We start from the raw sequence: 12,895 nt of genomic DNA, 5'->3' as shown, positions 1-12,895 counted from the left end.
CTCTGAAAACGGCGCATATTATGGGCTTAGAGAAGAATGACTTCATCCCCACTACGCAGACAGTTCGGGCATTCGATGGCACTGTGCGTCGAGTGAGTGGACTTGTCGACCTGGTAGTACAGACTGGGCAAGTGGAAAAGAAAATAAGTTGCCAAGTAATTGACATATGCTCATCCTTCAACTTATTGTTGGGAAGGCCCTGGATCCATGCTGCGAGGGCCGTAACATCGACGCTGCATCGAAAAATCAAGGTCCCACTCAATGGCAAAACCGTCACCATTGACGCCACGCCAATTACTGTGGCAGGAGGAGACATTACTTCTGAAGTAAGGGTCGAAGCTGCCAATGACGCATGTGGTTTCGAGATTGTCAATATGATCGAGTGAACTCGGCGAGAGAATATGGATCTATACACGGAAGCCATGCTGCGAAGTGATTCTCAAGACTGGGAAATACTTCGGTTTCTCTCTATACCCTAGAAAGGAGGGTACATTCGAGTTGAAACCACCCATAGCCAAAGGAGTAACGTTCGGGCTTGGATATGGGCCCACCGGGAAAGATCTGCTGGAAAAGAGGGGAAGAACGATCGAAGATCGAGATATTAAAATGGGACCGTATCACCTAACTCTAAACGGTCACTTCGTGAGAGCTGGGGAAGAACTCCCTTGCATGGACTTCCCCGAACCCATCTTTGACCCAAAGAAGAACCTTATGGTCCCATGAATCGAAGTATTCCAAGATTGCTACTACATCCCTGAAGACATTCTGACCGTGATGCCAGTAGAAACCAAACCGGATCCAATAAATGACGAGAAAGCTATGGGTCTTCTTTTCGGTGAAGAGAAGAAATCACCAATACCAAACGAAGATTTGGTAAGCATGATCCTGAGAAGCGAGCGGTTCGACCCATCTACCCTCATCACCGATGTGGATCCTCTTAGGACCAACACGGGATGGCGGAAAACAATCAAGTGGACTGACAACAAAGGACTTCTTTTCAAGTTGACAACGGGAGAAGGAGAGATGTTCAAGCCGGATGATGTTACCATCTGAGTCCGAGTCTGAGTCCGAGTCCGAGTCCGAGTTAGGTCCTAAGATTGAGTCTAAGGAGTCGGGTGTTGAAAATACCCCTCCCCTAGCTTTCCCTTCCTATGCACCTTTTCCTAATGGTGGTATTCCGGGGCCTGTCCCGAATACCTCTATCTCGCCACTGAGCTCTGATCAGTTGGCTCAAATGTTAGTGCATTTCGCGCAATTTCAAATCAATAATAATATGAACCAGTTTGCTTACGACTTGTCTTACTTACATTGCAATTCAAATTTTGAAAATGATTGTTTTAATAATGACATTGAGGCGAGGTCGAGGACTAACGATTGGTCGAAGAAGAAGAAGAAGAAGAAATGGAACCACCTCTACAATTGATAAAAGGGTTGGAAGAGTACGAACAGAAAACTTCGATCATCGAAGATACCGAAACAATCAATGTAGGTACAACCTTAGAACCGCAGGAGCTTAAAATAGGAACTACTTTAAGTCCCACCGAGAGACAAGGGTTCATTGGGTTGTTACATGAGTTCAAAGATGTTTTCGCATGGTCCTACAAAGACATGCCAGGCATTGATAGAGAAATTGCGGAGCACAGGATCCCAATCAAGCCGGGATATAAGCGGTCAAGCGAAACTACGCAAAATGCATACAGATTGGTCTCACGAAAGTCAAAGAAGAAATCGACAAGCAACTCAAAGTCGGGTTCATCAAGGTGTCGAATACTCGGACTGGGTGGCTAACGTCGTACCAGTGCCAAAGAAAGATGGTAAAGTTCGGGTTTGTGTCGACTTCCGGGATTTAAACAAGGCAAGTCCGAAGGACGATTTCCCATTACCTCACATCGACATCCTGGTTGACAACACGGCAAAACACGCGTTACTATCCTTTATGGATGGATACGCCGGTTATAATCAGATCAAGATGGCGAAAGAAGATATGCATAAGACTGCGTTCAGAACGCAATGGGGAACCTATTGCTACACAGTGATGCCTTTTGGGTTGATAAACGCAGGGGCTACATACCAGAGGACCGCGACAACATTGCTACATGATATGCTGCACAAGAAAGTCGAGCTTTATGTCGACGACATGATTGTCAAGTCAAAGAAGCGTGATGGCCACCTTAGTACGCTACGCAAATTCTTCGAGCGACTGCGCAAGTATAACATGAGGTTGAATCCACAAAAATGCGCATTCGGAGTCACATCCGGCAAACTGTTGGGTCACATCGTTAGCCACCGTGGCATCGAGGTGGACCCATCGAAAATAAAGGCCATAATGGAAATGCCTCACCCGAAAACCGAGAAGGAAATTCGAGGTTTCCTGGGAAGAATCAAATATATAAGTCGGTTCGTGGCAAGGCTAACGATGATATGCGAGCCAATTTTCAAGAAATTGAAGGTCGGGGAACACGTCGTATGGGATGATCCTTTGTCAAGCCTGCGTTCGATAAAATCAAAGAAATACTATCTTCCCCTCCCGTTCTCGGCCCCACCAACTACTGGGTTACCACTTTTGTTGTATCTTACAGTTACGGATACTGCAATGGGGGCAATGCTGGCGCAGATAGTCGATAAAGAGGAAAGAGCAATTTACTACATTAGTAAAAAGTTCTTGGAGTATGAAGTCAAGTATACTCAGCTCGAGAAGACATGTTTGGCTTTAGTATGGGCGACGAAGAAGTTACGACACTACATGCTCAGTCATAGTGTCTGCATCCACTCGAAGATGGACCCAATCAAATACTTGTTTGAAAAACCGGTTCTGAACGGCAGGGTGTCAAGATGGACTTTAATGCTTTCCGAGTTCGACCTGAAATATGTACCGCTAAAAGTGATAAAGGGAAGGGCGGTTGCGGACTACGGCGGATAACCCGATAGAAGAAAGCGAGGTTGTGGATACGTGGTCGTTTCCGACGAAGATATCGTTCACATAGACAATGATACGTGGGACCTCTATTTCGATGGAGCATCGAACTATAGGGGATACGGGATAGGAGTTCTACTCATCTCACCAGAAGGTGAACATGTGCCCATTTCGATCAAGTTGGACTTTAACGTCACTAATAACGCGGCCGAATATGAAGCATGCCTACTCGGTTTGCACAGTGCTCTCGAGTTAGGCATCAAAAAGCTTGTAGTACATGGAGACTCGTCATTAGTGATCAATCAAGTGGCCGGGACGTGGAAAACCCGAAGTGATAGCTTGGCTCCATACCAAGCAAAAATCGAAGAACTAGAAAAGTTGTTCGCCGAGGTCAAGTACGTGCACCTCCCTAGAGACGAAAACCAGTTTGCTGATGCACTATCAAAACTAGCTGCTCTGATTAACATACCTGATCATATGGATACTATGCCGATATGTGTCGAACGAAGATCATCACCTACTTATGTTAATGTAATCGGAGACACAGAAGAAACCGAGGCCGAACCTTGGTATCATGCTATTCTGAAATTTAAAGAATCGGGAGAGTATCCACTCGACATGGATAACCGCGGAAAGCGCGCTATTCGAATGCTAGCCGCTCAGTTCGTTAGAACCAATGACGGACAATTGTACAAAAAGACCGCGCAAAATATCCTTCTGCGATGCATAGACTCACCAACTGCGAAAAGAGTCATGGAAGAAGTCCATGACGGAGAGTGTGGCCCACACATGAATGCCTATATGCTGGTTCGTAAAATCATGAGATTAGGGTATTATTGGACCACGATGGAGACAGATTGTCGCCAATATGTCAAACATTGCCATAATTGCCAAATCTTCGCAAACGTACAGCATGTGCCGCCATCACTGTTATATACTTTGACATCACCATGGCCTTTCTCAACATGGGGAATCGACATTATTGGAAAGGTCAACCCATCTGGAACAGGCGGGCATTGTTTCATGTTAGTCGCCATCGATTACTTCACAAAGTGGGTAGAAGTGATATCATACAAGGTTCTACAAGCAAAGCAGGTAGCAAAGTTCATTCAGAATGAAATCATTTGCAGATATGGGGTGCCGCATGAGCTCATTAGCGACCATGGCACTCACTTCCAGGCCGAAACTGCCGTAATACTTGAAAAGTATAAAATCAAACACCACAAGTCGTCACCGTATCGACCTCAAACGAATGGTGCGGTGGAAGCCGCCAACAAGACAATCACCGTGATTCTCGGAAAATGACCGACAATTATCGCGAATGGCGAGAGAAGATACCGTTCGCACTATGGGAATACAGGACGTCTATTTCGCACAGCCCACCGGAGCAACTCCGTTCTATTTGACATATGGGATGGAAGCGGTCCAGCCTATCGAATTAGAGGTACCTTCTTTAAGGATTCTGTTAGAAAGTCGGTCCTGAAGCCGATCGGGCTGCAAGCCGGTATGATTCCTTGGTCATGCTCGACGAGCGACGGTTAAATGCGTTGCACCATATTCAACTCTATCAGAAAAGGATACAAAGAGCGTTTAACAAAAAGGTGAAACCTCGAGGAATAAAGGATGGGGATTTGGTCCTAAAGTCTGTGCGCGCTTTACTACCAATCGACCCGAGGGGAAAATTCAAGCCGAATTGGGCTGGTCCCCCTACAGTAAAGAAAATATTATCGGGAGGCGCAATGATGACGACAGATCTAGATGGAAATGACTTTGCGAATCCGACGAATTTGGATCAACTGAAGAAATATTATCCGTAGAACTCATTCTCAATGTCGTAAAATAAAATTTTGAATTGCAGTGCTCGTGAGCGAGTCTAGGCCGCGGCACTTTGCTTCGCTGCTTTTGTGCGTTATAAATCGATGATTGTAGCGCGTTTGTTATGTGGAACTACGAGCTCGGTTTGATTCTCGTTGATAACGAGATACGTAGGCGACTCTTTAAAAGAGTACAACCGACCCTTCCTTTGAATAAAATGAAATTTTATGAAGTAAACCGGGAATTTTAATAGATAGTAAGTCTTATTAAAGATCGGGCGATGCCCATTACATCCTTCAAAAGAAAAAAGGAAAACAGCTAGCAACAAATAATAAGTAGTAGTATTAAATAATAGATTGGAGTCGAAGGCTCCTACATCTACTCTTTCCCTTTGCCTTTTGGGTCACGTGACCGAGGCTCCTGCAGAGGAGGGGTAGTTGCGTTCTGTCTAGCGCGCTTCTTAGGAGGAATCGTCATTTCCTCCCGAGGGCCCAGCCTATCTTTTACACTCAAGCGAGGACCAAGCCTCCCTTCTAAGGCTGAGCCCGAGTGTGCCTTTGAACCCAACCGTTCCCACACACCTGTCGCCTGTGAGTCAGTCTTAGGAGTCTTCTCAGTCTTAGTTTTAGGTCCAGACGAAGACGAAAGATCGTTAACAAAGAAGTCGCGACTGCTTCTGCTTTTGTCATAATATTTGATGTCAACAAGCTCATCCTTCCGACACAAGTCCTTACCTGATTCGGTCTTCTCTTTAAGCCATTTAGTATAAGACGGGGATACCCAGAAAGTCTGAGGGCGCGCAGATACGTACCAAAGACGCCTTTGGTGCCACCTCTCGAGCCAATCATCACATATAGGGGAATTGACTCTCGGCTCGTCCCGAAACGACCTCACACTTGGGAATTATTTGTCTACGGCCCATCCGACGCAGGACGCGGTCAGGGTAAATGTGAATAGACCTCTCTAAACCCGTGAGTTGCAATCGCCTGGTCTTATCATCTTAGGAAGGATAGTAAAAGATTTGAGGCGAAGCTAAGGCATGAACCAGCAAAGAGGGCGACCTCCCCCTTCTGTCAGTTTTTTTCGCCAATAGGCAAGGTCATTTTGATGCTCGTCTTCATACCGCTTGGCACGCATAGTCAGCATACGAGCGAGATACGAGCTGGGCTCACGCGGCGGGGCGAAGAGCCAAAATCTCTCGCAAAGCCACACCTGAAAAAAAAAACATGAAAAGGCCACACCTGAAGAAAAAAGAAGAAAAAGAAAAAAAGGAAAAGAAAAGCAAAAAAAAAAAACGTGACAAAAAAAAAAAAAAAAAAAAAAAAAAAAAAAAAAACGTGACAAAAAAAACGAATCGAAAAAAAAAGAAGAGAAAAAAAGAAAAAGAAGGAAAAAACGGAATTGTAAGGGAATCGTGGCGAGAATACGACAAAATCGTGAGAATGCAACAAAATCGTGACAAAATCGTGGCGAGAATGCAACAAAATCGTGGCGAAATATAGATAAATCGTGGCAACAAGACAAGAATTGTGGTAAAGGAAAATCAATCAATGATGCGAAATCGGAGAATAGATTTTGTTAAGCTGCAATAGACGGGAGCATCCCGACCAATCGGCACCAGGGTTCATTTTCTTAGCATCTAAACCCGGAGGGTTTCAGCGAGAATAATCCATGAAGGGTTATGTCCCGTCTCCATCTGAGACACAATAGACAAAAGCTTCGCTTGTCTTACACAAGTGGTCTTGTTCATCCTACCTTCGAAGACATAAAGGTGTAACATGATCAATCCAAAGGCCCTGTGGCGTCTGGCAAAGAAAGAAATCTTGTTTCGCAAGATGCAAAATTTCCGATGAATAGCAAGAAGGTTGACTTCGTCACCAGTAACTATCTCCCCAGACTCCGTCCTGGAAAGGCCAAGGCAGTCTAGATATGTTCCACGTCATCCCGAATGAAATTTTGGTATAGCCGGTATGGCCTCAGCATCCCATCCTCCCAGGGCAGAAAACTCTTCGGGTAGAGGGCAGATCTCCCCTCAGGAAAAGCAAAAACATGGTTACAAGGATCCCAATAGCTAAGGCAGTGTTCCAACAACGCAGGCTGAAGGGGGATCTGGCGTAAGGGAAGTAATTGCTCCAGTTGAGCGGTCTTTAATTCTTGTCTCTCTGCGCCAGTGAAGTCCGTCTCCCACGCTCGCATAGCACTCGATAGATTATTCATAATGATTTATGTTATTTGCACCAGTTTGGGGGGAAAGCAGAATAAATTTGGCAATACAGCTCTTCCTTATATATAGAAAGAATAAGGGAAGGAAGCATCTAGGATGACACCCCTAGGGTGCCGTTTTTCTGAGCCGTGTGGGCCTTGGGTCGCGCGCCTCTTAGGCCCGCCCCAGTTCACACCAGTCTTTGGCATGATGCATCGGGTTTTCGCACATCTATCGCGTTTTGGGGAGCGCCGGAACGGCCGATTTACATTTCTACCCTCGACAAGTCCATATTTGAATTAAAGCCCGTGCACACTTACGGTTTTATTTTGCTTTTTTGTTTTACGGTAGCGGGCTACGCCCACGTTGTTTACCGGTCATACAGAGTGTCTGAGTCGTATTCCATGCTCACCCATCAAGGTTCGATTTCAAAAAAAAAAAAAAAAAATCAAAAGTTCAAAATTCCGAAATTTCAAAAACTTTTTGCAAATTATGGATAGATGATCCACGTAGTAGAATCTTTTCGGGTCAATGATCCAATCTTTCAAAATTCAAAAATTCAAATTCAATTTTTGGGTCGATGGCCCAACATACCAAGTAATGTCAAATTCAAAATTCAGGTCGATGACCCAGTTTTTCAAAATTTTCAAATTCAATTTTCGGGTCAATGTCCCAATCTTTCAAATGATCCAATTTCAAGATCGATGATCCAAATGTGCTCATGTGATGATTATTGCTAGTACGTTTTTGTGTTTCAAATATAGCAGGATATGCTTCAACTGGGGGCTCTAAAGTCTTCGACTTTAGAGCCATTGCAAACTGGGGGCTCTGAAGCCGTTGGCTTCAGAGACCATTATCAAGATGTAAAGGATGACATCCACCAAGAATTCAATTCGATACAAGAGTATGAAATGGAAGAATTCCATAGCTGAAAGCAAATGATGAAAGCGGCGGCAACCTCCTTGGAAAGTCCCGTCCCATTCAGACAAGCGCCAGCAGATGATAAATTTTGGGCAAATGTCAACAGATGATGAATTTTGGACAAATGCCAGCAGATGATAAACTTTGGGCATGTGTCAGCAGTTGCCGAACTACGACGCGGGTTTGATTCCGTCAGAAACGGATACGTAGGCGCCCGAGGCTAAGGCTCAACCCACCATTTATGCAATTTATGGGTCGATGACCAACGATGATAATTCGACGCAACAGAAGCAAGAGTCAGTCCCCAGCGAAGTTTCAGGTATGACCTCTTCTTATGGATGGCGAGCTTATATACGCAAGTTTAATGGACTATAAACGACCCGAAGAATCCTCAGGTCGAAAGGGACCTGGGGTATACTTTGACTTTCACCTTGTCCAAGCCTCAGTCAAAGTGGGGGCTCTGTAGATACCCGTATCCGTCGATATTGGAATTTATAGAGAACCCGACAAACACCCGATGATGATAGGACACATGTATTCTTTAGTTGTCACTGTCATTATTTGGAGCTCGTTTTACGATGTAGAATGGGCGTCGTCGTTGAAGTATTTTATTAATTTAAATGATATTTAAATTAATGTTTTTTTTTTAAGTGAATTCATTTTATTAATTTAAATGATATTTAAATTAATGTTTTTTTTAGTGAGTTCATTTTATTATTTTAAATGATATTTAAATTATGGTTTTTTTTGAGGTGAATTCAATTTATTTTATTTTATTTTGAATTTATTTTCTTAAGTTTATTTTATTGAAAATAAAATAAATATTTGATTTGAAAAATCATTTTATGAGTATATTTGATTTGAAAAGTCATTTATTTTAATGGGTTAATTGATTTGAAAAATCGATTTTAAAAGCGAAGAAAACTCGTTTTAAACATGCTTTTTTGAGCTCGATTTTAGCTCGGTTTTTGAGCCCGTTTTCTTTGCGAATTGGCACGAATCTCGAGTACACTAACCAACCTAGACCAATACCCATCCACCCCAGTTCGAACCCCCTATCCACGGCCCAAATTCCATCCCAAACACCCCCCGAAACAGCCCGCATATACACAGAGCCTTTGTTTTGGCAGCTCAATCCCGAGCCCAAAACCCGCTCCAAACACCACCAAAACCCGTACCCATTAACCCTAACCCATACCCTAGTATCCTACCCATATTAACCTAGCTTAATCACCAAGAAAACCCCTCTCAAACCCCCCCAAAAGCTGCTGGACAGCAGCTATGCGTGAGCAGGCCCGACTGCCTCTCCCTCTCTTTTACCCTACTTTAACTCCTTATAAATACCCACCCTTCACCATACATTCATTCCTCTAAGTTCTCCCCACATCCTACCATCACTCACAAGCTTTAAAACTCAGAAACAAACCCTAATTGCCTCTCAAAAACCATCCACAAAACCGACATACAAACTGAAACTGTTTGTGTGTCCTCCTCGAAAAACAATTCGTTCCTCCCTCAAACCTCCATCAAAACTCGAGTTTCTTGTTCCTAATTAACCACATAACATCCATCTACACATTAGATAAAGATTTACGAGCCAAATTTCCCTTGAGAGTACACGAAATCCTCGAAAAAAAACAGAGTGTTATACACTCTGTTTTTGTGATTTGTTCTTGTCTGTCATTCTGTTTGTGCTCGTTTTTCGTGCCCAATGACCCAAAACGAGCAGGGGTTGCTTTAATATCTCTGTTCTCCTCTCTTTCTAGTTTTCAAAACATCTTTTAAATCGAATTTTCATCGTGAAACGAGGGAGAAATCATTGTTTGAAAGTTGCTGTCCAGATTTGCCAAAAACGCGTGTTTGCTTTGTTTCTTCGTCGACGACGGCCTCTCGAGATAAAATCTACCATCGATTACGACCCAAGACGGTGTCAAAGATACATGTAGGTTGAGGGTGCATCAGATCCTCCTCTTTCTCCTTTTTTATTTCGTTTTTTATGTTTGTTTTTCTTATAGTTTATTTTTGTTTGTTCATCGCTTTTATTTATCGTTTAAATTAACTATGAAACTAGTTTAGTCCGAGTATGAGTTAAAGTACCACCATGAACACCCGCGTTGACTTGAGATGGGAAAAGAAACCGCTACATCAGTCGGTCGTACACCCCCGTCTCATTTACATATCCTCGTGTTCAAGGTAGGGCATAAATAAAACGAATTTCTAACTTCCGTTCCTCGCTTTTGACCCTTTGTTGTCTCGGCCAATTCGACCCAACTTAGGACCCGTTGCATGTTAGTATGACCTCTGATTGTTAACATATAACTCATTTAGATGACATTAGATCAATTTAATAACCTAATTAGACACGATAGGTGGCTTCGACATAGCTTTTAAAATCAATCGACGATTCTGTAACTTAATGAATGCATCTCTCTCTTTCACCTAATTTCTCGCTAGTATAAGAGTGCGTGACTAGCACCTTCTTATTAACACTCGATGAGTTAAATTAATTAGCGAACTTGACCCAATTTGACCCCTTTTTGAGCCGTGTAGAATACACAATTGCAAGGTATCTTTTCAAATCGATCAACGTCGTTTCTAACTTGTTTTCTAATTTGTTTCGAGCTCGTTTCGCAATCAATTGATCTAACTAATGAACCTAACCTAGGAACTAGGATGGCCTTGTCTTGGCCGTGAGGGTGGCCGTGGTTTGGGCCGTGAGTTGGCCATGTCTCTCGTCTTTCTCATTTCGTTTTTCTTTTCTTGATTATCATTTGTTCTTTGTTGTTTTGTAGCTTGTAATTTATAGTTTGTTTATCGAGTTGTAATTTTCGAGTTAGTTTTCTTTTATCGAGTCAAAACCTCTTTCAAAAAACCTTAGTCTTGTTTGGTTAGACGGTTGTTCCCCAATGCATGTAAGAGCGTAGTAAATCGCATGTTGTTTAAAGCAACATGGCCCGATTTATGCTAATGCATGCTTTGGTGCGTAGCCCAATGTCTAATTCGATAAGATCAAGCGAAAGCACACATCACGAGGAGTGACCCAAGGCCGTGGGTCATGTAAGCCGTGGGCCACCCCTCTTGTGCACGCTTTTCTAGGCCGATTGGCCGTGTGTGTTGTCGTGTATAGTGTTGTATGTAGCAATTGTATTTAGATCGAGTTGTATCTTTAATTTATTGTTGTGTCGGCATGAAATGCCTGGTTTGTAATAGGTAGATCCCAACGGCTCCCCCATTCCCCCTTAAGCCTTGTTTGCTTTGTTTTGTATGTTGTTAGATCAATCAACCCACATGCTAAATTACAACTTTGACAAAGTTAGTTTAGTTGCATCTAAAACGACATAGAAATTGTTGTCACATGTTAGGGTTTAAAACGATGTTTGCATATCATATATCGTAGTAGCTATGACCTTGTTTGAAATCCATACTTGACTTAGTAGAGGCCGTTATTGACGGGCGGGGTTGGGTGTCCTTATGGGCTTCCCAACACGTACCCTCACCCCTTACTCAAGATCTATGGTTTGTGGATCCGTCTAAATACCATTGGATTACGAGAGTCATTCAAATCGAGTGATATAGGGTACAAGTCTTTATCTTTAATCACTCGTAGTCGATTGGCTTTATGCTTTTCGATGAAAGGTGTAAAGTTGACTTGAACGGTTCCAAGTTCCCAAAAAACTTGGTGGCGACTCTAATACGTCTTAATTCGATTCGAAAGAACCTCGAGTCGATTATGCCTAGTGTGGATCCCGCGGACGCAGTTCCCGAGGGCCTTGTCCACAAATATTAATAAGGTGAAAAGTGGACTTGGTTCTAATTGGCAGCTTATCCATAATAATGATGTTAGAGAGGGAGGTAGAATATGGCTTCTCTAGAATAACAGTGTGTATGATGTGGAGCTACTTCTTAAGGAGGAACAGATTATCCATGTCAAGGTTACTTTTATCCCTAAGGATTTCTCTTGGGAACTCATAGTTATGTATGGTTTCAACAAGTTGCAGGAGAGGACTAATCTCTGGAACACTCTGACTTCCCTTGGCATTGGTATGAGGAGTCCCTGGATAGTAATGGGTGACTTCAATAACGTTCTTTTCATGGATGAAAGAATTGGGTCTACTATTAGTACTGCTGAGGCTAGAGGTTTCCAGGAGTGTGTGGACAGTTGTGGGCTTCTGGACTTAGCTTCTTCTGGTGCCTTCTTCACCTGGAATAACAAACAGGAAGGTGAAGCTAGGGTCTACAGTAGGATAGACAGGATTATGGCCAATGATCTTTGGATTCTTCATGGCCCTGAGGGGTATATCTCTTTTCTCCCTGAAGGGTTATATGATCATAGTCCCTGTGTTATGGATTTATGGAAGGATAATCCTAAAGTGAAAGCTAGGTTTCATTATTTCAATATGTGGGGCAAATGTGAGGAGTTCCTTGCTGTGGTTAGGAAAGTTTGGGTTGTTCCTATTAAGGGCTTTACTATGTTTCAGGTGGCTAAAAAACTTTAGCATCTCAAACAACCTCTAAAGCAGATGAATAAGGAATACTATGGGCATATTGAGGCTACAACTCATGTTGCTGAATTGCTCCTTCATGATCTTCAGAAGAAAATTCAATCTAATCCTACTAATCTGCTTCTACAGGCTGAGGAGAGACAGGCTGCTAAGACTTTCCATGATCTTGAGGAGGCTAGGAGAAGCTTCCTTTCTCAGAAAGCCATATTGCAGTGGTTAAATACTGGGGATGACAACACCCACTACTTTCACTGCTCTATTAAAACACGGAGGACTCATAACAAAATTTTGAGAATTAAGGATATGCAGGGGCATGTTTGTGATACTAATGCTACCATTGAGAATGCATTCATTGATTACTACATGGCTTTGCTTGGGAGTGATAAATATGTTATTCCTATTTGTTCTGAGGTTATTGGGCATGGCAGTCTTATCTCTGATGAACAGGCTAAGGCTATGACTAGGACAGTTACTGCTGAGGAGATTAAAGCCTCTTTATTTTCTATCCCTCCTGACAAGGCACTTGGCCTTGATGGCTTT

General features: G+C 43.0%; 1 protein-coding gene across 1 annotated transcript; it reads left to right on the top strand.

The window, feature by feature from the left end:
• The first annotated feature begins 11,827 nt into the window (after positions 1–11,827).
• On the top strand, positions 11,828–12,349 carry LOC141595120 (uncharacterized). The gene has a single exon (XM_074415093.1). The coding sequence runs from the start codon at positions 11,828–11,830 to the stop codon at positions 12,347–12,349; it is 522 nt and encodes a 173-aa protein (XP_074271194.1).
• Positions 12,350–12,895: the final 546 nt, after the last annotated feature.

The sequence above is a fragment of the Silene latifolia genome, chromosome 8 (genome assembly GCF_048544455.1).
Source record: "Silene latifolia isolate original U9 population chromosome 8, ASM4854445v1, whole genome shotgun sequence".
Lineage (NCBI taxonomy): Eukaryota > Viridiplantae > Streptophyta > Magnoliopsida > Caryophyllales > Caryophyllaceae > Silene > Silene latifolia.
The sequence above is the reverse complement of the archived record's forward strand: the minus strand, read 5'-3'. Positions and strand labels throughout refer to the sequence as shown.